At 39.9% G+C, this 26,555-nt stretch overlaps 1 protein-coding gene across 1 annotated transcript; it reads left to right on the forward strand.

Moving 5' to 3' along the window:
• Positions 1-2,893: 2,893 nt before the first annotated feature.
• On the forward strand, positions 2,894-4,442 carry LOC149832696 (uncharacterized). The gene is made up of 2 exons (XM_090014658.1): positions 2,894-3,249; positions 3,822-4,442. The coding sequence occupies exons 1-2, from the start codon at positions 3,014-3,016 to the stop codon at positions 4,228-4,230; spliced, it is 645 nt and encodes a 214-aa protein (XP_089870784.1). The 5' UTR covers positions 2,894-3,013; the 3' UTR covers positions 4,231-4,442.
• Positions 4,443-26,555: the final 22,113 nt, after the last annotated feature.

The raw sequence follows: 26,555 nt of genomic DNA on the forward strand, positions 1-26,555 counted from the left end.
ATCTAGTGGGAAATGCCCTTTTGGGGGGTGTCAATTGCTTCTGGACATGATTCATTGAACAAAACTGCAAGTTGAAACTGATACATGTCCACAATCTGGTGAGGTTTTCGTTGCACGCAATTGAAAGAAATGGTAGTAATATTGGTTCAAAGAATATGTCTGGCCTCACTGCTCCTGACAATGAAATCTGGGGAAGTCGATGTGCCTATTGTGAAAAGGCTGTTTACTGGATAAGTTTGTTGGACTAATGTGCCCTTTTGAAGTACTGATATGTTGTGGTTGTAGACCTCAATGGGGGTTGATGAGCATGTTACAAACTTACTACTTCTATTTTAGCAACCAACGGCGCTTGTCTGGCAGGAGCAGTTAGCGCACGTCACCTTGTGTTGGGGAGTTGCAAGTTTGAATCCCAATGGTATAGTTGTATAACTGGTAGGGGTCTGCCTAACCCCAGCTTTCTAATCCAATCTAACACAACAAAAGCTTTATTGAAGTCAGCCAAACCCAGACTCAGGTTGGCAACTTCAGCCCAATTCTGGCAAAATTGGAACAATATTGTACAAAAATCTGTCATTGTTTGTAATAGAATTTGGAACCAGATTGGGTTTTGAGAAACGCTATGCAATCACTGTATAGGACGCCAGCATTCTTTCACCTTACCTAACAACTATGCGCCAACCCAGCAAAAAACAAACTTCAAATCATGTTGGAACTTCTGTTCAAGATTTTATGTGCTAAAGTTCAGTTCAAGCATGATGTTTTGAGCCATCTTTAAACCATCCTTAAATCATCATGAATTGTGCACGACTGATCTTTCACCATCTTAAAATTTGAACCATAAGTTATACTGGTGATAATTAGACCAACATGGTAAATAAACCATGCTAAACACCTATATGGTTAGATCTTAGATTGGTGGTTAGATTCACTCAAACAAGGGAATGTACCACCATCTAGCATACTCTCTCTCTCATACACACTGAGGCATACACATATCTTGAAAATCATTAATATATTAGGTAAGATCTCCGTTCATAACATTGTCATGCATGTTAAAGTAAAAGTAATATAGGTAGTCACTCGCAAGGGCTGTGCACTACACCTGGCTACGTGGGTTGGCTTAAGGCATTCAAGTTGAAGGACAAGACAAGTTCTACCCAGGTTATGTTCATCCCTCAGAAAAACTATCTCCAGTGGGCAAGGGGAAGTACTCCTAAAGTCTTACATTGATGACAACCATGGCCAATGTGGCACCACTTGGCCCGTGACAGATGTCCAAATCATAACAATGGTTTTTCATTAAGAAATAAAGGGAAAAAAAAAGTAATATAAGTTGTTGCACGTCCACATCTACTGGCTCGCCTCTTCATGAAGACCACTTGCCATTCAAGTTGTGGAGGGACCAACATCAACTTGGACCTTTTATAGTTTGCTACATTGCCCATGATAGAAGAATGAATAAGTATTTGACAGACACATCCAACCATATATTATTTTATCTTGTCACCTTGCAGGGCTGGTGAATTAGCTGAATCAGCTAAGCTTGCATTGTTCAGGGTTAGCTTGCTTTGTTCAAAGTGAACTTGATCTCAAGCTGGAGACTGAGCTGAGCTCACCCTATTGCAATTTTGACCTCAGAGAATTGACCATGAGCACTACTGAGCCTCACGTGGGTCATTTGGAAAAGAAAAGAACTTTAAATGAGTAAAGAAAAAGAATTGAAATCCCAAATCTTTTATATAGTTCTTTTTTTTCTTTCAAAGAATTATTCTTTTTCTACCCAAGTCATGGCTAGGGGACTAAGTTATTTACACACTATTATACAATAACATAGTATAGAAAACACGTAGATCAAAGGAGCGGCTAAGTACCAACGGGGGATCCGCTTGTCTGGCAGGAGCAGTTAGCGCACATCATCTTGTGTTGGGACTTTGCAAGTTCGAATCCCAAATGGTATGGATGTATAACTGGTAGGCGTCTGCCTAACCCCAGCTTTCTCTGTAGAAAAAAAGGAGCCGATTAGTGCCATGGATATGTGACACTAGCCAATCACATGACAGCATTGCATGGGGCCTACAGCTACATAGTGCAGGCCCCACATGAAATGCTGTCATGCTATTGCCTGTGTCAAATAAGCATGGCACTTAGCCGCTCTCTGGATCCCTACTCCACGTTTGTCACACGCTGTCCTGGTTTTATACTAAACAGCCGCCCATGGGGGTTCTGCCAAAATGCACACCCCCATGGGAAAATCATTTCTCGGGGGAAAGTGGGGGCATGGGTTTAATATATGGGCCCTACACCTACTTTCTTGGGGTTTCATACTTTTGACCTCTTTTTTCGTATGAAAACGAACATTTAATACATGGCCCCCACACCTACTTTCTTGAGGTTTGTTTTTTTTTGAGCCACTGTCAAAAAGCACGTTTCTTTCACACAGGAGGGAGTTCAGGAGACTTGTGAATGTCACCAAGTTGATGGGATGTTACAAATTTGAAACCCACATGTAGAGAGTCCTTTGCCGCAAGGTAGAAGCTGGGTGTACTCCTCGGTGGGCAGGAGGACCTCAAAGGTGGTGATTTCAAAACACAAAAAAAATGTTTGGTCATATCACCTGATTCAACCTCTGCAAGTAGCTTTTTTTTTTTTAAAGGCAAGATGGGGTTAGGGAGACCCTCAGGGCCTCACCAGTTATTATTCAATAGTACAACTGAGTTTTGAACCTGCAACGTCCCACCACAAGCAGACGTGCACTGACAGCTCCTCCCAACCACGCGGAGCCCCAAGCAGTTCTTGATCAAGCTCAGCTTATTAAATATGCTAATCTCATTAAGCAGGACACGTTGCTTCATGCATGTCCATCCATAAATATTGCGCACAAACCAGAAACCATAGACAAAGAAAGCAAAAATGAACACCACATACTGGAGCCTTACTTCTCAGCTCTATATAACACCTTCTCATGCTTCACTGTAGTTGGCAATAGGAGAACCAGATTTCCCGTACATCTATCATGCCAAATATGCTGCTTTTTCTTCTCTTGATCCATTATGCTGCAGCCATTGGCACTGCTGCTGCTGCACCTTATGACACCCCAGTAAATTGCAACTCCCTTGAGTGCCCTTTGTATGATGTTGTGGAGAGCCATAGTGACTTTGAGATAAGGCGCTACAAGGCCCCTGTATGGATGTCTACTCAAGCTATACACACCACATCCTACACAATAGCATCCAATGAAGGTTTTGAAAGGTGAGATCATACATGTTACACATAATATGGGTTCTGTCTAGCAAAATGTTGGATTTATTTTTAAATTATGATTATGTGTTCTTTAATAAATTAGAGTTTGGTTTATAAAGCCCCAAGGGGTTTAGCGCAGTGGAGGGGGCCTTGGCCACCAGGCGGGTGCGATGAGCCGATGAGAGTTCCATTCTCATGAGCATCAGCTCCTTGCATTAATGAGCTAGGGAAAGGGATAAACCCTTGTTCAGCCGGGGCATGGTGACTCCCTGAGGGTAAGGGGTGCGCCACAGGTTTACACCATCCGGACAGCGACTGTAAGTACTAACAGGCTTAAACAGCACGACTAGGTATCTGATCCCGAGGGTGGTTTCCCCATCCTTTATGAAAAAAGAAAAACATTGGTTTATATAGTCACTAGTATATTGCCAGTCCATATGGTTGGGTTGTACTGCATGATTAGGTATATAAATGGCACAGGAAGCATTTGATAGAGAAAAAAAAGCCTGGATCCGAACTATCAGGTGTGGAGTTGCTACTAAACTTTTTCTAAGCATTTTTTTCATTCCTTTTCCTGCCAGGCTTTTCTCCTACATTCAAGGGAACAACCAAGGCAATGTAAAGATAGAGATGACAGCACCGGTTCTCATTCAAGTCTCCCCATCAACCCCACCTTTCTCCTCCTTTGTGGTCAGCTTCTATGTGCCTCAGAAGTTCCAAGCAAACCCACCACTGTCTGCAGATGTCCATGCTGTGAGATGGCCACAAGGGCGTTATGCAGCAGTGAGAAGATTTGGAGGATTCATGAATGGTTTGAACATCCCCACTGAAGCAGATGCCCTGAGGAGAAGCCTAGAGGGCACCCCATGGGCCTTTGCTGCTGCTGATGCTAGAGGGAATAGCCCCTCGGCTCTTATCGTTGCAGGGTATAACTCTCCCTTCGAGTTCGACAATCGAGTCAATGAGGCCATGTTCATATTTGATAAGTAGTGTACATGCAGCTAGGCACAAAATCAAGTAGCCTGTTAAATACTAGCTGCACTTTTGGACTTCTTGTAAGGTGTGGTTTGGAAACTGCCATTTGGTATCGTATAGGTCTGCCATATACTGGGCCAAAGTAGATTTGTCATGTTTAAATTTGTACTTTAAGCTTCTTAATTAGTGATGCGAATGAAATGGCTTTTCAGTTTACAAATTCAAAAGATATGGCCGCCCATCTTTGAAATCTAAAACCAAACGACCAACAATGATGATGCTAGCCTGTCTGTAGACACTGCCCGGATTATCTCACATTCAAACCTTTTAGGATGCTTGGCCCCCAAATAGAATAGCTGCTAGGAAGGTTCCTCAACAGCGGATAACTGAACCTTAACCCAAAATCTGATCCAGACCCAGCCCAAGATGGTGATGAACCTCTTTTCTTAAGAAGAGGGCAAGGTCGTGTGAAAAGAAATGGGTGAGTTGAAAAGTCGGCTGTGAGTTTTTTCTTTCAAGGAAAAATCGTGTGAATAAAGTGTAACCATGCGCATTAGTGTGTCAGTGGGTTAAAATGTGTAACCTTTGTAATAATGTGTTAGTGGCATATGCGAGTGTATGGTGTGTCATTTGTGTTTTTCTTTTGGTATAGCTAGTGTTCATCTCTTTCTTTCAACATTTTTGATATCAAAGACTAGTTACAGTGAAAGCTAAGCATAGCACTATGGTGATGAAGGTCAGAAGCCAAAGATATTTAAGTGGCGCAGAGAGGTAATCATTTTGTAGTTCATAATGTCAATGGTATAAAACACACTCAACCTCTCATAATCTTTGCTTCTTATTTTTAGTAGAGAAATTTATGAATTTTAGAGTATAAAAATTTGAACATTCTTCATCTCACAAGATTTTTGGGATTGAGTAGAGACTTGAGAATTCTAAAGCAGAGGAGAAACCAACAAATGCAAAGGAAATTCAGAAAAGGGACTGCAAGGCTTTGCTTGTATTGCAACAAGCAGTTACAAATTCTATTATTCCTCAAATTGCCAATGCCACAAAAGCAAAAGAAGCATGGGACATCTTAAAGCAAGAATTCTAAAATGACAAAAATGTAACTATGGTGAAACTCCAAACTCTACAGAGGGAATTTGAGACATTGCTAATGAAAGGCTAAAAGATTTTTTCTCTAGATTTTTTATTATTATTAATCAAATATAATTTTTTGAAGAAAATATTACCAATCAAAAGATTGTTGAAAAAGTTTTGAGAAGTTTACCTTCAAAATTTGATCATATTGTCACTGCTATCGAGAAATCTAAGGAATTGTTAACTCACTCTCTTAATGAACTAATGAGTTCTTTGATGACTCATGAAGTAAGAATGAATAGATGAGTTTTCAAGAATATTGAGCATGCATTGCAGTCTAAGGCGGAGATTTCTGACAAAGAGAAAAATAGTGAAAATTTCTCTGATCATAAGTATATAGGCAGAGGTAGAGGAAGAGCTAGCTATCGTGGTCGTGGCCGTGATCAAAGATGAGGAAGATCCTATACCACGCAACAAAAATTAGATAGTGGTGAGAAAGAAGATAAAAAATAAAGTTATAAAGGAAAATAATGCACGCTTTGTAAAAAGATGGGTCATACTGAATCATACTGTTGTGTTGATGTGTGGTTTCTAGATAGTGGATGTAGTAACCACATGACAGGCAAACAAATTTTGTTTTGCCATATGGCAGTAAAGTTGCAAGTTAGGCTTAAAAATGACAAGCATGCAAAAATTAAAATCAAAGGTACAATATCAGTTAAGACTAAATCAGGTAGTAAAAAAAAATTGATGACATCTATTATATTCATGACTTAGCTCATAACTTGCTTAGTGTGGGTCGGTTGATTAAAAAAAGTTATTTAGTAATATTTCATGATAATATGTGTGAAATTAGAAGTAGATCTAAAATGTTTCACATATTAAGATTCACATGGATGATAACAAGATGTTCCCTCTAGATATCTCGCATCTTAATGAGTGTATTTTTTGTTGCTAATATAAAGAATGACTCTTAGCTGTGGCATCTACATTATGGTCATTTGCACTTCAGTGGTTTGAAGTTGTTAAGTTAAAGATGGATGGTACATGACTTGCCAACTATTGTTTCTCTTGATGATGTGTGCAAATGTTGTATTTATGGTGAGCAGTATAAACAATCAATTCTTATTAAAAAAATCTTGGAGAGCTAAAAAGCCTCTTGAACTAGTTCATGTTGATATACATGGACTGGTACAAACTCCATCTTTGAACAAGAGTAAATATTTTCTATTATTTACTAATGATTTTTTTTTTGTATGAGTTGGGTGTTCTGTGTGTTCAAAAGTCTGATAGAGGAGTAGAATTTTCATCTGATGAGTTTGGTTCTTTTTACAAACAAAGTAGTATTTGCAAACAATTAACAGTAAGAAAAACACATGAACAAAATGGTGTTGTTGAGCGAAAAAATTGAATAATTGTAGAAATGGCTCGAAGTAAGTTAAACGAGAAGAGACTCAAATCATTTTTGGGCTGAAGCCGTGATGACGTTAGTTCATCTTCTAAACATATTGCCAACTAAGGCAGTGCGCAACAAGACCCCATATGAAGCGAAGACCTGATGTAAGGTTTATGAGAATCTTTGGTTCTGTTGCTTATGCTTTGATTCATTATGATGATCATGCCAAAATAGATAATAAAAGTAAAACATGCATATTTGTTGGGTATAATAATGAAATAAAGGGTTATTGGTTGTTCAATCCTATTACTAAAAAGTTGATTATTCGAAGAGATGTTATTTTTGATAAAAATAATTGTTGGGATTAGAAAGGAGGATCAGGTCAACATTGATCATTGTTGGAAGATGAACTTAAGTCTACTTCATCAAATGAGAATATGTCATCCCCTGGATTTTCATCTCCTTTCTCTTTAACTCGAATGATATCATCTAGTGATTTGATTAAACCTGACATCAACACTCCTCTACAGAAAGTATGATCCTTACGTGAAATTTATGAATAATGCAAATTTGCTCTTATGATTGTAGAGCCTATATGTTATGAAGAGGCAAGTGAAAAAGAAGAGTGTGAAGAATCTATAAGAGAAGAGATTGCAGTTATTGAGAAGAATAACACGTAAAAGTTTGTAGACTTGCCACCTGAAAAGACGTAATAGGTGTGAAGTGGGTCTATAAGGTGAAGTGCAACTCCAATGAAAGTGTGAAGAAATTCATAGCGAGGTTAGTTGTAAAAAGGTATGCACAAAAACTTGGTATAGATTTCTTTGAAACTTTCTCTTCTATTGCTCAAATTGAATCTATTAGACTTGTATTGGCATTAACTCAAATAAATGACAAGTTTTTTAATTTGATGTTAAGTCAGCCTTTTTAAATGGGTTTTTAGAAGAAGATGTATATGTTGAGCAACCACAAAGATTTGTTGATGAAAAAGAGGAAAAAATTTACAAGTTAACTAAAGCACTCTATCATCTTGAGTAGGCATCAAGAGCATGATATGTAAAGCTTGCCTCATATTTTCAACAAAATGATTTTTGTCAAGTGAAAATAAGCTTGCGTTATATGTCAAAGTGGAAGGTAATGATGCTCTCATTATTTTTGTTTATGTGGATGATATTATATACAATGGTTATTTAAATCTTTTAGTTGAAAAATTCAAGAACAATATGATGCAAAACTTTGACATGACTGATCTGGGACTCTTGCATTACTTCCTTGGACTTCAAATTTATCAGACAATTGATGATATTTTTTATCTCTCAAGAAAAATATGCACGATCTTATTAAAAGACACAATATGTCAAAATTGCAAGGAGAGTTCTACTCCAATGAACATGAATGATTGTCATCAAATGATGAAACAACTCGTGTAGATCTAAGATTGCTCAAAAGCATCATTGATGGGTTAATGTATTTAAATCTATCTCATTTAGATATTATGTTTTTTGTTAGCTTGGTCTCAAGATTCATGCATGATCCTTTAAAGCATTATCTTGGAGCAGCCAAGCATATTCTTCGCTACATTCTTGCAACTAACAACTATGGAATTTGGTATAAATCAATTCTTAATTCCAATTTAATTGGTTTACTGATAGTGATTGAGATGGTTTTATAGACGTCAGGAAAAGCACATCAGATATGTTTTTAATTTTGGTTCATGTGCTATATCATGGAGCTCAAAGAAACATTCTTCTACAACATTATCATCATCTAAAGCTGAATATATTACAACTTCCGTTGCAACTTGCCAAGCTATATGTATGAAAAGGATTTTAGATGTGTAACAATCTCAAGTTTCTGCAACAAAAATTCATTGTGACAATATGTCTGCAGTAGCAATGACATAAAATATAATTTTTTATGGCAGAACCAAGCACATCTAGGTCCGCTATCATTTCATTCAAAATGTTATTGCTGAAGATATAATTGTGTTGAAACACTATTTTACAGATAATCAAGTAGCTGATGGTCAACCCAAAGCGCTTTTACATCAAGTTTAGAGATTTACTTGGTGTCTCTAGCTTTGCATTAAAGGAGAGTGATGAGAATTAATGTGTAACGTCTTTTTTTTAAAAGAAGACAAGGTTGTGTGAAAAGAAGTAGGTGAATTGAAAAGTCATAAGTTAAAACGTTTGTGTGTTTTTACTTTAAAGGAAAAATTATGTGAGTAAAGTGTTACCATGCATTAGTGTATTTAGTGAGTTAAAATGTATAACCTTTATAATAACGTGTTAGTGGGTTAGTAACATATGTGGGTGTGTGCCTTAATGTTGTGTTGCCTATATAAAGAGGCATTAGACATGAGTTATGGTGTGTCATTTATGTATTTTTCTTTTGAGTATTGTGTGTTATTTTCTTGTGCTCTTTTGTGAATGTATTGAGGTATTTTAGTATTTCTTTTGTGTGTGACTGAGTATGGAATAGTTAGTGTTCCTCTCCTTTCAACAGATGGGTCAGGTTGGTGGCCCCATATTCCATAGGGTCTCACATCAATACTCGTCAACATGGTTAAGTCTTGATGGTCGACTCTTGGTTGAGTCAACAGAACCCAAACAGTTGTCAGATCAGGTGATATGTTAAGACCATGTTACCGAAAGCTCACTTTAGAAGTGGAAAATACTTGCTTCTTTCAAAGGAAAGCTTTAGGAAGACCGCTTCTGAAATACAGGAAACTCAATTCTCTTTAGTTCGATGCTCACTTCCTTGTTTCCTAAATCGATTCTCTTTCACTTCTTTAATATTTTTCTCTTGCTTCTTGTCACTCTCTACTAGTTTTCCCTTCACTTCTTTTTAAGTTTTTCATATTAAATAATTATTTTTTATATTAAACTTGCATGTTGGTTTTAATATTTATGTTTACATTGTTTCTTATTTGCCTTTAACTTTGGTAAATAGTTGACCACATTGTGTTAAGTCTAGAAAATTACTAAAATACCCTTAAGTTTGTTTTTTCTCATGTGTAGTTGCCACTCCATTGTCTCTTGTTCTCCGAAACTTGCCCGGTTAAATATTTTCATTGACATTTAACTGGTTCTCTCAGCATTTTTGGGCATCCTTTCTAGCCTTTGTTTTCTCCCCTTTGCCATTGTCTTCTTAGTTTTCTACAGCCGCACTATCAAATCTTAAAATTTTGCTCTCAGATTGGTAGCAAAGGGATTAAGACATACAACTAAATGGGCATGTTCTACTTAAAATATCTTTTCCTTGAGTGTTTGAAATCTATCTTATTACAACATGCATTTCAAATTCAGATTCATTTCATAATATGAACTTCAACTTCATCCAAACAAAGTTGCATAAGCCAATTTCCTGCAATTCAAGAAAATCTCAGATCTATTGTTCATCATGCCTGAATATCAATGCCAAATAAATCAGAACGTGGTTTCAAGACACTCCCCAGTTGGTTTTTGAGCTCCTACAACCACCTGCAATCAGAAACATTAGCTAAAGAGCCAAGGCTTCAGAAGTGCGAAAGTTGCAATATTGAGAACTTGTAGAATACAATCGAAATTCAATCCTAATTTGGGAAAAGTCTGAATCCCAACAAGATTTTGTGTAGAACTCAATTGTGAAACTGAAACAACAAATAACAGTATTGAGGATCAACAATATAGAAAGGTTCTCCATTGTTATTTTTACTTGAAGGGTAAAATGATAATTCAGACAGGAGTTAAACCCTTTCTATCACCTACATTAACGATGGTTAACCTCATGGAACGTATTGGGAGGGTTACTTAAAACACATAACCTTTTGGAATTAGCCATAAGGCAAGGATAGATCTGCCTTTATCTCATTAGGGAGGGATTATTTGAAAAAAAATCTAAAGATAAATTATCACCTGATCCGACCTCTTTGGATCTTTCATTGAGTTATGATGAGTTTCCTTGCATCTTAAATGTTGTTACTTGCACTGCAGTATTTTTCCATAATGTTATTTAATTTTTTGATGTGGAGGAACCTTGCTGAACCGAGAAAAACCCCGGGTGGGACCCCATGACCACTCTGCTTTATGTGGCCTACCTCTGAAAGTTACAGACACACCCATGCGCCAGTGAGGTTTGATGAATCTCAGTATCCTCACAACCATCTCGCTAGCCACATGCCAGAGTTAATTATAACACTTGTTAGAACAAATAGGCTTATCAGATTGTTGGTGTGGCTGAGGGGGCTTGTACAAAAAGCAAAACATTACCTTATTAGAGTCTTTATAAAAAAAAAAATAGAATCTTTGCCCTGTTGTAACAGAGCAAAGTGAAGCGGTTGGTGAAAAAATTAGCGACGTTCTTTACACTCCCATCCAAAGAAAGCCTCTTTCCTTTAACAGGGAAATTTTGGAGGGAAAGTGCTTCCCCATGGGGTAAGGTATGAACCCAATTTGACAAAAAATCAACATTTATTATGCAAATCCAACCACATACTTCTCTTAGACGTGTTTGTTTCACCTTTTTTATGAAAAAGGCTTCATTTCCTATGAAAGAAAGCCCCCTTCATAAGAAAGGGTAAGAAACAAACACCTCGTTAAGCATTTGTCACTCCACAATGGCAGTCATGAAGGCATTTCATTGTTCTTCGTACAAGAATACCAAAAACACTACTTGCATGTGGCAAACTTGTTTTCAAAGAACTGTTTTCGAAACCTGAAATCTGACTTTAAAAAACTTATATGGGAAACTTGTGTGAAACACATTTCCCCTGAAACCTATTTACTTTTGTATAAAAAACAAATTTCCTATGTGATTCTCATATGCTTTACTTAAATAAGAAATCTTTTTCTTTTTATAAAACAGTTGAGACACGTGTTTTTAAAATTTCTAGTTGTTTTTTTTACATATTTTCAATGTTAAAAACTTGTAATATAACAAGTAAAATGGAAAATCTCATAATTTAATGCAAAAAGACTAATTTTTACCGTATTTCATGAATCTGTTCTAATAGTATTTAAATACTTTATTCATGATATTTGTTATTTGATTAAAAGCAACTTCTTTGTTTAAAATATAAACATGTCTGATTGTTTTATACTTCTAATCAATGTGTTTCACATACTTTTAAATAAATTTATTAATTCTTATATATAGACACACCATGTTTCTTGTTTTACATGCACCTAAAAAATCTCATTTTTTCCCAATGCTCTCTATTTATGTTTGGTCTCTCTCTCTCTCTCTCTCTATATATATATATATATATATATATATATATATAGAGAGAGAGAGAGAGAGAGAGAGAGAGAGATGTAGAAAAGTAGGAGTTACAAATTAAAGAGTTTTTAAGAAATTACCTTACACCATGTAACTTTTTTTTAATAACTATACATAAAGAATGAGCAAACATTTTTTTTATTACACTAATACATGACATGGCAAGCATGCAATTTTACAAAAAGTAATGAAGCATCAAACTTTTGCTACCTATTTCCCTTCTTTCAGCTTTTATAATATTTAGGATAAGATTTTTTTTCAACCTTTGTGTGTTTGGTAAATTTAATAAGGTGTAGAAGTTGTCCCTTTAAACTCAGTGTTCCAAGTTGTAACACCCCCAAAATCCTGGACTTGAAACCTTTTATGAAAAAGGTTGAAAGTATTGAAATCGATTATTTATCAGAGTTTAAAAAAGGAGTTCAGCGAAAAATCATGTTTGAAATTGCAAGTCCCTGAACCTTGGATGCATTACATCGTAAACTTCTCTTTACAACCCGATTTACTACTCAAATATATATTTATTAAAATAAAAAGAAGAATAAAGTTTTGATAACACAATTTTGATAATTCAGAGTTTAATTCAAAAGAAAGGCTTTCAAAGAAGCTCTATACCATATTTTTACCAAAATGTCCTAGGAGCGAAACATTAAGGAAAGGGTCTCATCTTGAACTCATCACGTTATCATGCCATCGCAAGCTGTCTCAATCTGTCCACCACCTGCTTATGAAATGAGTCAGTTTCACAAAAAACTAACAGGGGTGCAAAAGATAAGGAAGAACAAAAATGCAATAAGCAAGATAATTGCTCAACTAAACAAAAGAAGCAAAACTAGCAGAGCTATCCATATATGTTGTCGAGTATGGCAAGCAAAACTCCAGTAAAGCAAAGCAGTAACAGACAAAGTGCTAAACAAGCAAAGTAAGCAACTGTAGCTGTCTGACTAACTCTATAGGTAGGGAGTAACTAACTCCACCAAGCAGTCAAGCATAGTAAGCAGAGTAATTGAATAAGGTAAGCAGTTATAACAAAGTTTACAATGCATACAATAATTATTGAATTCTTCAGTCCACTGACAAGTAACTACATTAATCATGAAGTAGAAGCTATTACACCACAAACAATTTATAAGCTACATGTGATAAGCAATCACACGACAACAATTATATATAAACCACAAGGTGTAGGCAACTTGTAAGACAAGCAACTACATTGGTCGTAATTGTAGACAGTTCATAGATTACGAGCTGTGAGGATTTACATTCATCGTAAGAGACGCAAGCCAACAAGTGTTATATTTCAACAAGCATGAATAGCTCCACTGAGTAGTAAAGCAAGTTACATGCTAATATATTGCAACTAGCGTGATGCTATTATCATAAGCATTTAACTAGTACAAGCAGCTAGTTATTACTAGCAAGAAACTGAGTAAGCAGCTCAACCAACTAGAGCAGTGCCACAACAGGCATGTATCGTTCAACGAGTAGCATACTGAACTACAGAGCAAGCAAGTCATGTTACAACACACACATCTCAATAATACTGTGAGTAGATTACATTTTGTTCTAATTAATAACTGGCCGTTGTGGGTACGCACAATGCACTAAACGTAAAAACAACCGAGATCGATTCAGGGGTCTATTATGCCATGTATTTTATGATAGCCCAAATGACTGATTGAGTTCATTCCTAAGGAGATAGCCAGTGACCAAGAGAGTAAATCCCCAAAGGCATACATGGCCCATGGATGCATCCAAACTTCTGCAGAAGTGGTCTGAAGGTTGTCTTTGTAGCATTTTTCCTAACTCTGATGACTAGAGAAGCTGAGTCATTTGCCCGTAATAGCCATTAATAACTTATCTATCAGAGTTTTGTACCATCCATCTTCTCTCTTGATGAACTATGTTGAACGAGCACGATGGGGGTTTCTTAACCGCCGCCCCATTCTACATGCTCGGGACTATTATGCTCGCTCGCACATCTTGCCTGTAAAGGCGCATAGTCACCATTATGTGAATTACACGTGCTATTGTGCATTCGAGGCAACCACATACCTCTCATCCTACTCACCATAGTACGCAATATACCTGTTCAAAAGTACAACCGCGATGAGAGGGGTCAACTCATAGTGAGGATGAACACATCATCATTTTAATGATCTCAAAACACGTGCCATTACACATTCGAGGTAGACATAGACCTCTTATCTTACTCATCGTAGTACACAACATACCTATTCAAAAGTATAACTATGAGAAAAGGGGTATGAATTTCTCAAAAAAAAAATCTCTACAACAATTCTTTACCAATAAGATATGGTGTAACCATTCAAGTTCAAACTTGTCATGCTCAGGTCTTTTAGACCGTCACGAGCCTCTTGCTTGTTAGGCAAACATTGATATTACATGATTAACAGAAAGTGTCAAAACATGCCTCGAAGTTACTACAGACCTCTCATCCTGCTCCTCGCAGTCCAAACATATCATACATGACTAAGAGTACTACTACGAGGAGAGGGGCATGGATTTCTCAGAAGAAATCCATTAGCAGTAATCTCGCAAATAAAGGAAAAGTGCCAACTATTTTAGTTTGGCCAGAAAAGCCAATAACTAGGTATCACATCAAGGGTGATGCAACATCGATCTAGCAATAGCACGAGGTTCCTCAGTAGAACCTTCCCATGCATATGCCCTTAAACAAGGTTATTCAAATTATATCAGATACGCGAATTGAAGTTGTAAACACTTCCCCCAAATACATCAATTTGGGAGATCCAGCTGCTATCTCACGAAAGGCTTTCAAAATCTGCTTTACAAAACTATACATTTCAAAAATAGGTTGGTGCTTAAAAGTCATCCTTTGGAGAACCAAGTGCATAAGTATGCATCGTGTCTTTTAAGACAAATGAACAAGTTGAAATATGCTCAAAGCTGCACTCAGTGAGTGGAAGCCAACAAAGAGCAAACCCATGCACGTTACACTGCGATGATAGAGTACGATCGATTCACAAAGTGCAAAACTGCATGTCAAGTACAAAACTTTGTAGACAGTACACAAAATGTAAAACCGTACCTCAGCTAATCAATCAAGCAAATATGTGAATACGCAAAGCAATGCACGAGATACAAAACCGTACCTCAACCAAATCAAACACATAAGCAAATAAGTATATAAGGCAACGCATGAGGTACGAAACATACATCAACTAAACAAACATGCAAGCAAGTAATATTCAAGGCAAAAGAGCATCAAGAACATAAAAAGCAAAGCGAACAGAAGAAAAGCCTTGGCGCATAAAGCGCCGGGCAACAGAAAAGAAAGTGCAGAATGTAAATGCAAAATAGAAGCCTGGACACATAAAGCGTGATGACAAAGTAAAGACAAGTAAAAAGTCATGGCGCATAAAGCGCGAGGGTAGCAGCAAAATAAAGTGCACAAAGGTAATGACAAGGATCGTGAAACCGTGTCCTTGAATTAAAAGACATGAAATGTAAATACATGAATTAAAAGCCTGGAAACATATAGCCTGGCGACAACAAAAAAGGAAAGTGCAAGAAAAGTAAAGAGGACAAGGATCGTGAAACCGCATCCTTGAATTAAAAGACATATGTATATATTTTATACGTATACATATATCATCGTCCTCTTTCATTTTTAATTATCTTTCCTTATTTTAGCATTTATCCATTCATTGTCCTTTTACGTAAAAATCCCCTACCTTGAGGGGTTGCAGTTCAGCATACGCTTGCGAGCATAGGTAAGCATAGGATCAAGCTATGGAGAGCGAGCTGACTTCCAACATTCAACCTGTGATGCTTAGAATGTTAGTGATATGCCATTAAGCACAAGCTGAGCCCTAACCAATTATCATAAGATCACAAGGAGGGGCTCGGTTCCTCACTTGCAGGCAGCAAAGGCTTCCTGCCTGCAGAGTAGAGACTCTGCACCTTGCAGAGGCAGGGGCCTCACCCCTGCCTGGCAAAAAGCAGCAAAGGCAGGGCGCCCTAGGTTCCCTACCTACTGGGACAACAAAGCCCCCCCCCCCCCGACAGGGCCTTGCTGACCACCGACAACAAGCAGTGGCAGAAGCAGAGAGCCTTGCTCCATGCATGCCCGAACAACAGAGAGGGCTAGGGGGCCTCAGAGGTGCAGAGGCAGAGACTTCCTCTGCCAGACAAGCAGAGACTGAGAATGGCAAGGGCAAGAGAAATGAAAAGAGGCAGGGGGATTTGCTCTCTGTCAGACGGGTTTCAGAGGCAGGGGCCCAACCCTTGCCTGATCCGAGAAGATAGAGACAAGGAGCAACCACTCTCTGTCTGTAGAAGACCCAAGCACCTCATGACAGACCAACATAGCTCACAACTACGATGATGCTGGGCACACTACTCATGCCCAATGCATGAGCAACATGCCTAAAGCTCTACCCACTAGCTGGCACAACGACCGAACGAGTGAGCAAGCAATCCAGGGGCAATAGACACACCTAAAGCATGAGAGGGGGAGCAAGGAGGGGAATAGAGAGGGCTAGACCACTCCCTACCAACCTGAAAGCAAGGAGACGATAGGGACTGGCCCTTGCTGACCCATCCAGATACAGAAAGGTGGCAGGGGATCAACCCCTGCCCACCCATCGAGAAGAAGAGAGGGAGACAATGATAGGGCTCGACCCTTGCCGACCTGCCTGAACAAGAGGCAGGCAGAGGGGGCCTTGCCACCCTACCGACCAAGGCACAAGGGCCACCCGGGATCCCTCTCTCGAAAGCCCTCTACTAAACAGAGGAGGCAATGCAGGCGGCAACCCTGCCGCCTGCCATAAGGGAAATGGGGAGACGACCGAGGGGAGGTGCTCAACACCTCCCTCCCTGATAGATCCAGAGCCACCATGATGGTGGCTCTGATCCACCGGTCGGAGAATAGGAGGGTCGAGGGAGACGAAGAAGAGAGGAGACAACAAGGAGGGGTGCTCGACACCACCCTCCTGGTAGACCCAGAGCCACCCACGATGGCGGCTTTGGTCTACCGACAACAAACAGGGAAAAAAAGGGGTGAAAAGGGAGGCAGGAGGTCATCGACCTCCTACCGGCGTCTCCATCGATGTCAGGACCTTGTTCGATAGACGAAAAGGGATGAAGGAAGGAGAGGATGCTCTTGAGGTCACCAACATCAGGCTCCGACGAGCAGAGAGAACTTCGACGTTGGGGGCTCCTCTGCGGAACCGAAGAGGCACAAGGGAGAGGGTAACGGGGTCTTCGGGGGTTGCTCAGGTGGATGCCAACAGACACAAAGAGAGGGGAGCGACGACGGTAAGGATGCCGACGAACGAGGTCAGAGAGAGACGATGTCAGGGAAGGGTGGCTCACCGGAGCTCAAAAGTCGCTGGCGGCTGAAGCATAGGGGATGGAGATGGGTGAGTGAGAGGAGAGAGAAAAGGGCAATAGGGCCATGGGGTTGCCAACGCTCGAAGGTCGCCGATGCTCGATGGTCGTCGGTGGCTCTGGTCATCGGCACTACAAGGAAGAGGCCGAAGATGGGAGGCAGAATAAAGGAGAGAGAAGGGGAGAGGGTTTTGCCCCTCTTTTGCCCAACTTGCGTCTTTTAAAGATGCAGGCTCTCGAACATTCAAGAGCTCGGGTCTGGGTCAGGCTCAGATCTGGGTCAGACTCGAATTTGGGCCCGACACAACAGATCAACCTCGCCATGTATCTGACACATGCCCAACACGTGTCTGACACCTGTTCGACATAGATTTTTTTTTACAGGCTTTACATCTTACCCTCCTTAAAAGAATTTTGTCCACGAAATTTCATGTGAAGGTTATCTACAGAGATCACATTCTAAGTTAATCGGTGTTAACAAGGATGCACAACTTTTGTGTGATCCTAAACATGTATGCTTTTAAAGTGATCAGGAGAACACATAATGAGTTCCTGAGAAAGGTTCGAAGCCAACAACTCGGTTGAACAAAATATACGTGTAATTTTGTTAATAAACTTTTATCTTCGCAAGAGTTCATACAGAGCCATAAAAAGGGTTTGGCAGAAGACTATAAGAATGTTTATTCGTTATCTTCTACTTGATTCAACATGGATGAAGAGACATAATGAGATATTGCTCTAGTTTGTTTACGTTCCTTGAATGAGGTCTCTTAATTTTATCAACACATCGTTTGTCGCTCTCACTATTTCTAACAAACTCTTTGTCCTGAATAACCTTAATTTATTGCCATCTCTCAAGGCCTTACACAGTCAACTGTCACCTGTTATGACTCACTTAAGAAGTCATACTTTCTCAGAAAAGTCCACCCTTCCATAGAAGGTCCAAAACATGATCTTATATCATGATAAAAAATCACTAAAGATCTAATTCTCACATCTGAGTCCAGCATATAATCATGCTATAACAAAAAAGCCAAATATATAGATTCATAATTGGTTATATCAATCAACATCAGAAGATCATCACAGCTCACTATAACTTTTTATGGTAATAAAAAATTCATAAGTTTCACGTCAGATCATCTGATCTGAGAAATGTACGACCTCACAAGGAATTATCGCCCTAGATAGTATACCTGATCTTGGATAATACACTTCCACACAGGAATTCACCATCTTTGCGGCTACCCACTCTTGTACAGTGTACCTCCTCACAGAGATTCTACCGCTCTAGCCGGATTACCAGATCTTGATTATACATACCCTCATAGAGAATCCTTTGAGAACCTGGTCCTCAACAAATGCCATATTCAATGAAAATTATTGTGATACATGTATCAACACAAATGACCACTCTCAAGGTCGATAGCCACTACTATAATTAACAAAATCCATGTCGGATCACCTGGTCTGGGAAATGTACGACCTCACAAGGAATTATCGCCCTAGATGGTATACCTGGTCTTGGACAATACACTTCCTCACAAGAATTCACTGTCTTCGCAGCTACCCGCTCTTGGATAGTGTACATCCTCATAGAGATCTACCACTCTAGCCGGGTCACCTGATCTTGGTCATACACACCCTCATAGGTAATCCTTTGGAGATCATATCCTCAAAAGATACCATACACAGTGATACATGCATTAATATAATTGACTGCTTAGAACAATTGATCGCTCTTGGGGTCAGTAGCCACCAATCTGGGTACATGCATATATACCAGCAATATGCATCGTATCACTTCACATGGCAAATCAAATCATACATTCTTTCAACAAGGTTCCATAAACCATAATCGTATATTGAATTTAAACATTTATTGCATGCTCTTGATAATTCTTATCATGTGGCATATCAATCACATCATACAAAAGCATTTTACACTATGCATCGTATCATTGCCACAAGGAACATTGCATTCCTCAAATAGGACCTCAAAGCATGCGTAATCAAAGCATGGGTTTTATACACATGAGAACACACACATTACATAATATGAATCAACTAAACTTTAACATATGTAACTCCTACGTAGTTCAATAAATTTATATAGGATTCAAGTTATATGTGCAAATATTTAGATCATTGCATCATCATATGCATTCATAATTCTTATCTCAAAGCACATCGCATTCGATCCCTCTAGCGTGAAGCTTACACATACATCTTCAAGACATTTTAGTCCAATATTCATGATACTCATTAATCATGTTATACAGGTATGATGTATTCATACAACAATCATAATGCAACCCTCTGCAACATAACTATGTAGGCATGATGTATCATTCAAAAACTAACCGTTTGTAGTCGTGAGGTGTCATACATCTAAATAGTCTAAACTAATCATTTGTAGGCATGATCTGTCATCCACCTAATAAGTCAGAACTAATCATTTGTAGGCGTGACATATTATTTACCTGCATAAGCATCATAATCATTAAGATCTCGAAGACACCAAAGTCATACATAATTTTATCGATAAGCTTTCACTTGACAAAAATACGTACCCAAAACACACATAAGTCTTAACTATGACTATGAGCGTATCTATTCGATGTTCTCTATGTTGTTCTGTCATAGTGAAAAGGATATGGGTTACTGCTTGAGTTGTTCTTGCTGCTGTTGCTGAGGAGGTTGGGGTATGCCGTCCATTTGCTGGAGGTTATTAACCTTCTTCTTGCGACAATTACGGATAAAGTGACCCATTTTGCCATAATATAAACAACCACCAGTGTCTCGGGGACATGACTGTCTACGATGAAAATGATTGCATTTCAGGCATATCTGATTTAACGATCATTGTGGCTCATTTTCTCCACCTTGTTTCTATCTTTTAGCAGGTCGATGCTTGTTATCATTACTATCTTTGACAGACTTTTTACCACGATAATGATTAAGGTGGTATTCTTCAGCAGAATGAACCACCTTTCCACGAAAAAAATACAATCATTGGGGTTCTGAAGGCACATCGGACCCGAAAGAACTTAAGGGCTAACACCTCGCTCTAAATTGGTGCTTTCGCAAACCAACCTATCCACCCTATGATTCAGGTTCTGGACCATCGCTTGGAGTTGTTCAACTGCTTCAGTTAATGTGTCTATAGATTTGATCAGTTCATTGAACAACATCTAAGCAGAAACACATTCTTTAATTAAAATAAATATAAAATAATTTAAGAGAAATAATACTCACAATGCGATGTATATGACGGATGATCAAGGATTATCACTTTTCCTATCGCTCTGATACCAAAAGTTGTAACGCCTCAAAATCTTGGACTTGAAACCTTTTATGAAAAAGGTTAAAAGCATTGAAATCGATTATTTATCAGAGTTTAAAATATGAGTTCAATAGAAAATCATGTTTGAAATTGCAAGTCCCTGAACCTTGGATGCATTACATCGTAAACTTCTCTTTACAACCCGATTTACTACTCAAATATATATTTATTAAAATAAAAAGAAGAATAAAGCTTTGATAACACAGTTTTGATAATTCAGAGTTTAATTCAAAAGAAAGGCTTTCAAAGAAGCTCTATACCATATTTTTACCAAAATGTCCTAGGAGCGAAACATTAAGGAAAGGGTCTCATCTTGAACTCATCACGTTATCATGTCATCGCAAGCTGTCTCAATCTGTCCACCACCTGCTTATGAAATGAGTCAGTTTCACAAAAAACTAACAGGGGTGCAAAAGATTAGGAAGAACAAAAATGCAATAAGCAAGATAATTGCTCAACTAAACAAAAGAAGCAAAACTAGCAGAGCTATCCATACATGTTGTCGAGTATGGCAAGCAAAACTCCAGTAAAGCAAAGTAGTAACAGACAAAGTGCTAAACAAGCAAAGTAAGCAACTGTAGCTGTCTGACTAACTCTATAGGTAGGGAGTAACTAACTCCACCAAGCAGTCAAGCATAGTAAGCAGAGTAATTGAATAAGGTAAGCAGTCATAACAAAGTTTATAATGCATACAATAATTATTGAATTTTTCAGTCCACTGACAAGTAACTACATTAATCATGAAGTAGAAGCTATTACACCACAAACAATTTATAAGCTACATGTGATAAGCAATCACACGACAACAATTATATATAAACCACAAGGTGTTGGCAGCTTGTAAGACAAACAACTACATTGGTCCTAATTGTAGACAATTCATAGATTATGAGCTGTGAAGATTTACATTCATCGTAAGAGACGCAAGCCAACAAGTGCTATATTTCAAAAAGCATGAATAACTCCACTGAGTAGTAAAGAAAGTTACATGCTAATATATTGCAACTAGCGTAATGCTATTATCATAAGCATTTAACTAGTACAAGCAGCTAGTTATTACTAGCAAGAAACTGAGTAAGCAGCTCAACCAACTAGAGCAGTGCCACAACAGGCATGTATCGTTCAACGAGTAGCATACTGAACTACAGAGCAAGCAAGTCATGTTACAACACACACATCTCAATAATACTGTGAGTATGTTACATTTTGTTCTAATTAATAACTGGCCGTTGTGGGTACGCACAAGGCACTAAACGTAGAAACAATCGAGATCGATTCGAAGGTCTATTATGCCATGTATTTTATGATAGCCCAAATGACTGATTGAGTTCGTTCCTAAGGAGATAGCCAGTGACCAAGATAGTAAATCCCCAAAGACATACATGGCCCATGGATGCATCCAAACTTCTAAAAAAGTGTCCTGAAGGCTATCTTTGTAGCATTTCCCTTAACTCTGATGACTTGGGAAGCTGAGTCATTCGCGCGTAATAGCCATCAATGGTTTGTCCATAAGAGTTTTGTACCATCCATTCTCTCTTGATGAACCATTACGAACGAGCATGATGGGGGTTTCTTAACCGCCGTCCGATTCTACATGCTCAGGACCATTATGCCCGCTCGAGCATCTTGCTTGTGAAGGCACATAATCACTATTATATGAATTACATGCACCATTGTGCGTTTGAGGCAACCACATACCTCTCATCCTACTCACTGCAGTACATAATGTACCTATTCAAAAGTACAACCCCGATAAGAGGGGCCAACTCATAGTGAGAGTGAAGACATTGTCATTTTAATGATCTCAAAACACGTGGCATTGCACATTCAAGGTAGACATAGAACTCTCATCCTACTCATCGTAGTACGCAATGTACCTGTTCAAAAGTACAACTATGAGGAAAGGGGCATGTATTTTTCAAAAAAAAATCCCCACAACAATACTTTGCCGATAAGATATGGTGTAACCATTCAAGTTCAAACTTGTCATGGTCAGGTCCTTTAGACCGTCATGAGCCTCTTGCCTGTTAGGCGAACATCGATATTACATGATTAACAAAAAGTATCAAAACATGCCTCAAAGTTACTACAGACCTCTCATTCTGCTCTTCGCTGTCCAAACATATCGTATATGACTAAAAGTACTACTACGAGGAGAGGGGCATAGATTTCTCAGAAGAAATCCATCAGCAATAATCTCGCAAAGAAAGGAAAAGTGCCAACTATTTTAGTTTGGCCAAAAACCCCAATAACTAGGTCTCATATCAAGGGTGATGCATCACCGATCTAGCAATAGCGCAGGTTCCTCAGTATAACCTTCCCATGCACATGCCCTTAAACAGGGTTATTCGAATTATATCAGATACGTGGATTGAAGTTGTAAACACTTCCTCCAAATACATCAATTTGGGAGATCCAACCACTATCTCACAAAAGGCTTTCGAAATCTGCTTTACAAAACTATACGTTTCGAAAATAGGTTGGTGCTTAAAAGTCATCATTTGGAGAACCAAGTGCATAAGTGTGCATCGTGTCTTTTAAGACAAATGAACAAGTTGAAATATGCTCAAAGCTGCACTCAGTAAGTGCAAGCCAATAAAGAGCAAGTTTGTGCACGTTACAGTGCGACGATAGAATACAATCGATCCGCAAAGTGTGAAAATGCGTGTCAAGTACAAAACCTCATCGTAGATAGTGTACAAAGTGAAAAACCGTACCTCAGCTAATCAACCAAGTAAAGATGTGAATACACAAAGTAATGCACAATATACGAGACCGTACCTTGACCAAATCAAACATGCAAGCAAATAAGTACACAAGGCAGTGCACGAGGTACAAAACATACCTCAACTAAATAGACATGCAAACAAGTAATACTCAAGGAAAAAGAGCATCAACAACATAAAAAGCAGAGAGAACGGAAGAAAATCCTTGGCACATAAAGCGCGGGGCAACAGAAAGAAAAGTGCAAAAAGTAAATGCGAAACAGAAGCCTGGGCACATAAAGCGCGAGGGCAAAGTAAAGACAAGTAAAAAGCCATGGCGCATAAAGCGCAGGGCAATATCAAAATAAAGTGCAGAAAGGTAACAAGAACAAGGATCACGAAACCGCATCCTTGAATTAAAAGACATGAAATGTAAAGACACGAATTAAAAGCTTGGGCACATATAGCGCAGTGGCAACAGAAAAGGAAAGTAAAGAGGACAAGGATCGTAAAACTGCGTTCTTGAATTAAGAGACATGCATATATATTTATACGTATATATTTTATACGTATACATATATCATCATCCTCTTTCATTTTTAATTATCTTTCATTTTTTTAGCATTTATCCGTTCATTATCCTTTTATGCAAGAATCCCCAACTTTGAGGGGTTGATGTTCAGCATACGCTTGCGAGCATAGGTAAGCAAAGACTCAAGCTATTGAGAGCGAGCCGACTTCCATTGTTCAACCTGTGATGCTTAGAATGTTAGTGATATGTCATTAAAAGAGGAAACACAATAAGTACAAGCCAAGCCCTAACCCATTATCATAAGATCACAAGGAGGGTCTCGGTTCCTTGCTTGCAGGCAACAAAGGCTTCTTGCCTGCAGGGCAGAGACTCTGCACCTTACAGAGGCAGGGGCCTCACCCTTGCCTGGCAAAAGCAACAGAAGCAACAAAGGCAGGGTGCCCTAGGTTCCCTACCTACTGAAATAGCAAAGGCCTCGCGACAAGGCCTTGCTGACCACCGACAACAAGCAGTGGCAGAGGCAGGGAGCCTTGCTCCCTGCATGCCCGAACAACATAGAGGGCTAGGGGGCTCAGAGATGCAGAGGCAGGGACCTCCCCTGCCAGACAAGCAGAGACTGAAAGTGGGAAGGGCAAGGGAAACAAAAAGAGGCAGGGGACTATGCTCTCTGTCAGACGGGTTGTCGAGGCAGGGGCCCAACCTGTGCTAGACCCGGGAAGATAGAGACAAGGAGCAACTACTCCCTGTCTGCAGAAGACCCAAGCACCTTGTGGCAGACCAACATAGCTCATAACCACGATGATGCTGGGCACACTACTCATGCCCAAAGCATGAGCAGCATGCCCAAAGCTCTACCCACTAGCTGGCACAACGGCCGAACGAGTGGGCAAGCAAGCCAGGAGCAGCAAACACGCCTAAAGCATGAGAGGGGGAAAAAAGAGGGGAACAGGGAAGGCTCGACCACTCCCCGCCAACCTAAACGCAGGAAGACAACAGGGGCTGGCCCCTGCCGACCCATCCAAACATAGGAAGGTGGCAGGGGATCGACCCCTGTCCACCCAACGAGAAGAAGAGAGGGAGATGATGACAGAGCTCAGCCTCTGTCGTCATTTCCAGACTCAGGGAGGTGGCAGGGGCTCGACCCTACCAACCTGAACAAGAGACAGATAGATGAAGCCTTGCCACCCTACCGACCAAGGCACAAGGGCCACCTGGGAGCCCTCACCCAGGAGCCCTCTGCCAAACAGAGGAGGTGACGTGGGCGGCAGCCCTGACGCCTGTCAGAAGGGAAACGGGGAGAAGACCGAGGGGAGGTGCTAAGCACCTCCCTCTCTGATAGACCCAGAGGCACCATGATGGTGGCTCTGGTCCACCGACCCGAGAACAGGAGGGTCGAGGGAGACGAAGAAGAGAGGAGACAACAAGGAGGGGTGCTTGACACCACCCTCCTGGTAGACACCACCCTCCCGGTAGACCCAGAGCCACCCACGATGGTGGCTCTGGTCCACCGACAACAAACAGAGAAAAGGGAGGCGGGAGGTCATCGACCTTCTGCCGGCATCTCCAATGAGAAAACAATGTGAGAGGAGAGAGGGAGATACCTTGGAAGATGTCAATGATGAGAGAGTCCAGAGATGGCTCAGGTAATGGCAGTGTCGGGACCTCGTTTGATAGGTGAAAAGGGACAAAGGAAGGAGAGGATGCTCTCGGGGTCACCAGCGTTAGGCTCCAACGAGCAGAGGGAGCTCCAACTTTAGGGGATCCTCTGTGGAACCGAAGAGGCACGAGGGAGATGGTAACAAGGTCATCGAGGGTTGCTCAGGTGGATGCCGACGGACACAGAGAGAGGGGAGCGACGACAGTGAGGACGTCGATGAACAAGGTCAGAGAAAGAAGATGTTGGGGAAGGGTGGCTCACCGGAGCTCGGAGGTCATCGGCGGCTGAAGCACAGGGGATGGAGATGGGTGAGCATGAGGAGAGAGAAAAGGGCGACGGGGCCATGGGGTTGTCGATGCTCGGAGGTCGCTGGCGCTCATTGGTCATCGGCGGCTCTGGTCGCCGGCGTCTGCAAGGAAGGAGCCGAAGATGGGACGCAGAGCATAGGAGAGAGAAGGGGTGAGGGTTTTGCCCCTCGTTTGCCCAACCTGCATATTTTAAAGACGCAGGCTCTCGAACATTCGAGAGCCCAGGTTTGGGTCAGGTTCGGGTTCGGGTCAGGCTCGGGTTCGGGTCAGACTCGGATCTGGGCCTGACACGATGGACCAACCTCGGCACGTATCTGACACGTGCCCAACATGTGTCTAACACAAAATTTTGTTTACAGGCTTTACACAAGTTGTTAGGTTGGTTTCATGTAGAGCTAAAAACAAGTTGGTTCTTGTTTGAGGTCAGATGGTTAGGGATGTAAGCTGTTTGGATTCAGATCAGATGTGACCAATACCAGATTTGACTTATTAGATGTTGGCTAAACGAATTCAATGGTTAATAGCTCATACCATTATGCCTTTTTACATGTAATCAGATTCAAATATCCATCAAATCCGAATATTTGTCAGATTCTATAGCAAAAATTAAAACAATATTCAATCCAATTATAATCACATATCATTTTGACTTATCATCGGATTCAGTCAGATATCGAATAA

The sequence above is a fragment of the Nuphar pumila genome, chromosome 7, assembly GCF_984573655.1.
Source record: "Nuphar pumila chromosome 7, dmNupPumi1.hap1.1, whole genome shotgun sequence".
Classification (NCBI taxonomy): domain Eukaryota; kingdom Viridiplantae; phylum Streptophyta; class Magnoliopsida; order Nymphaeales; family Nymphaeaceae; genus Nuphar; species Nuphar pumila.

Excerpts from the sequence above, each read along its gene's own strand:
- LOC149832696 (XM_090014658.1), top strand. The coding sequence starts at position 3,014 with ATGCCAAATATGCTGCTTTTTCTTCTCTTGATCCATTATGCTGCAGCC. Across the intron at positions 3,250-3,821 it reads TCCAATGAAGGTTTTGAAAG|GCTTTTCTCCTACATTCAAG; the intron begins GTGAGATCATAC and ends TTTTCCTGCCAG.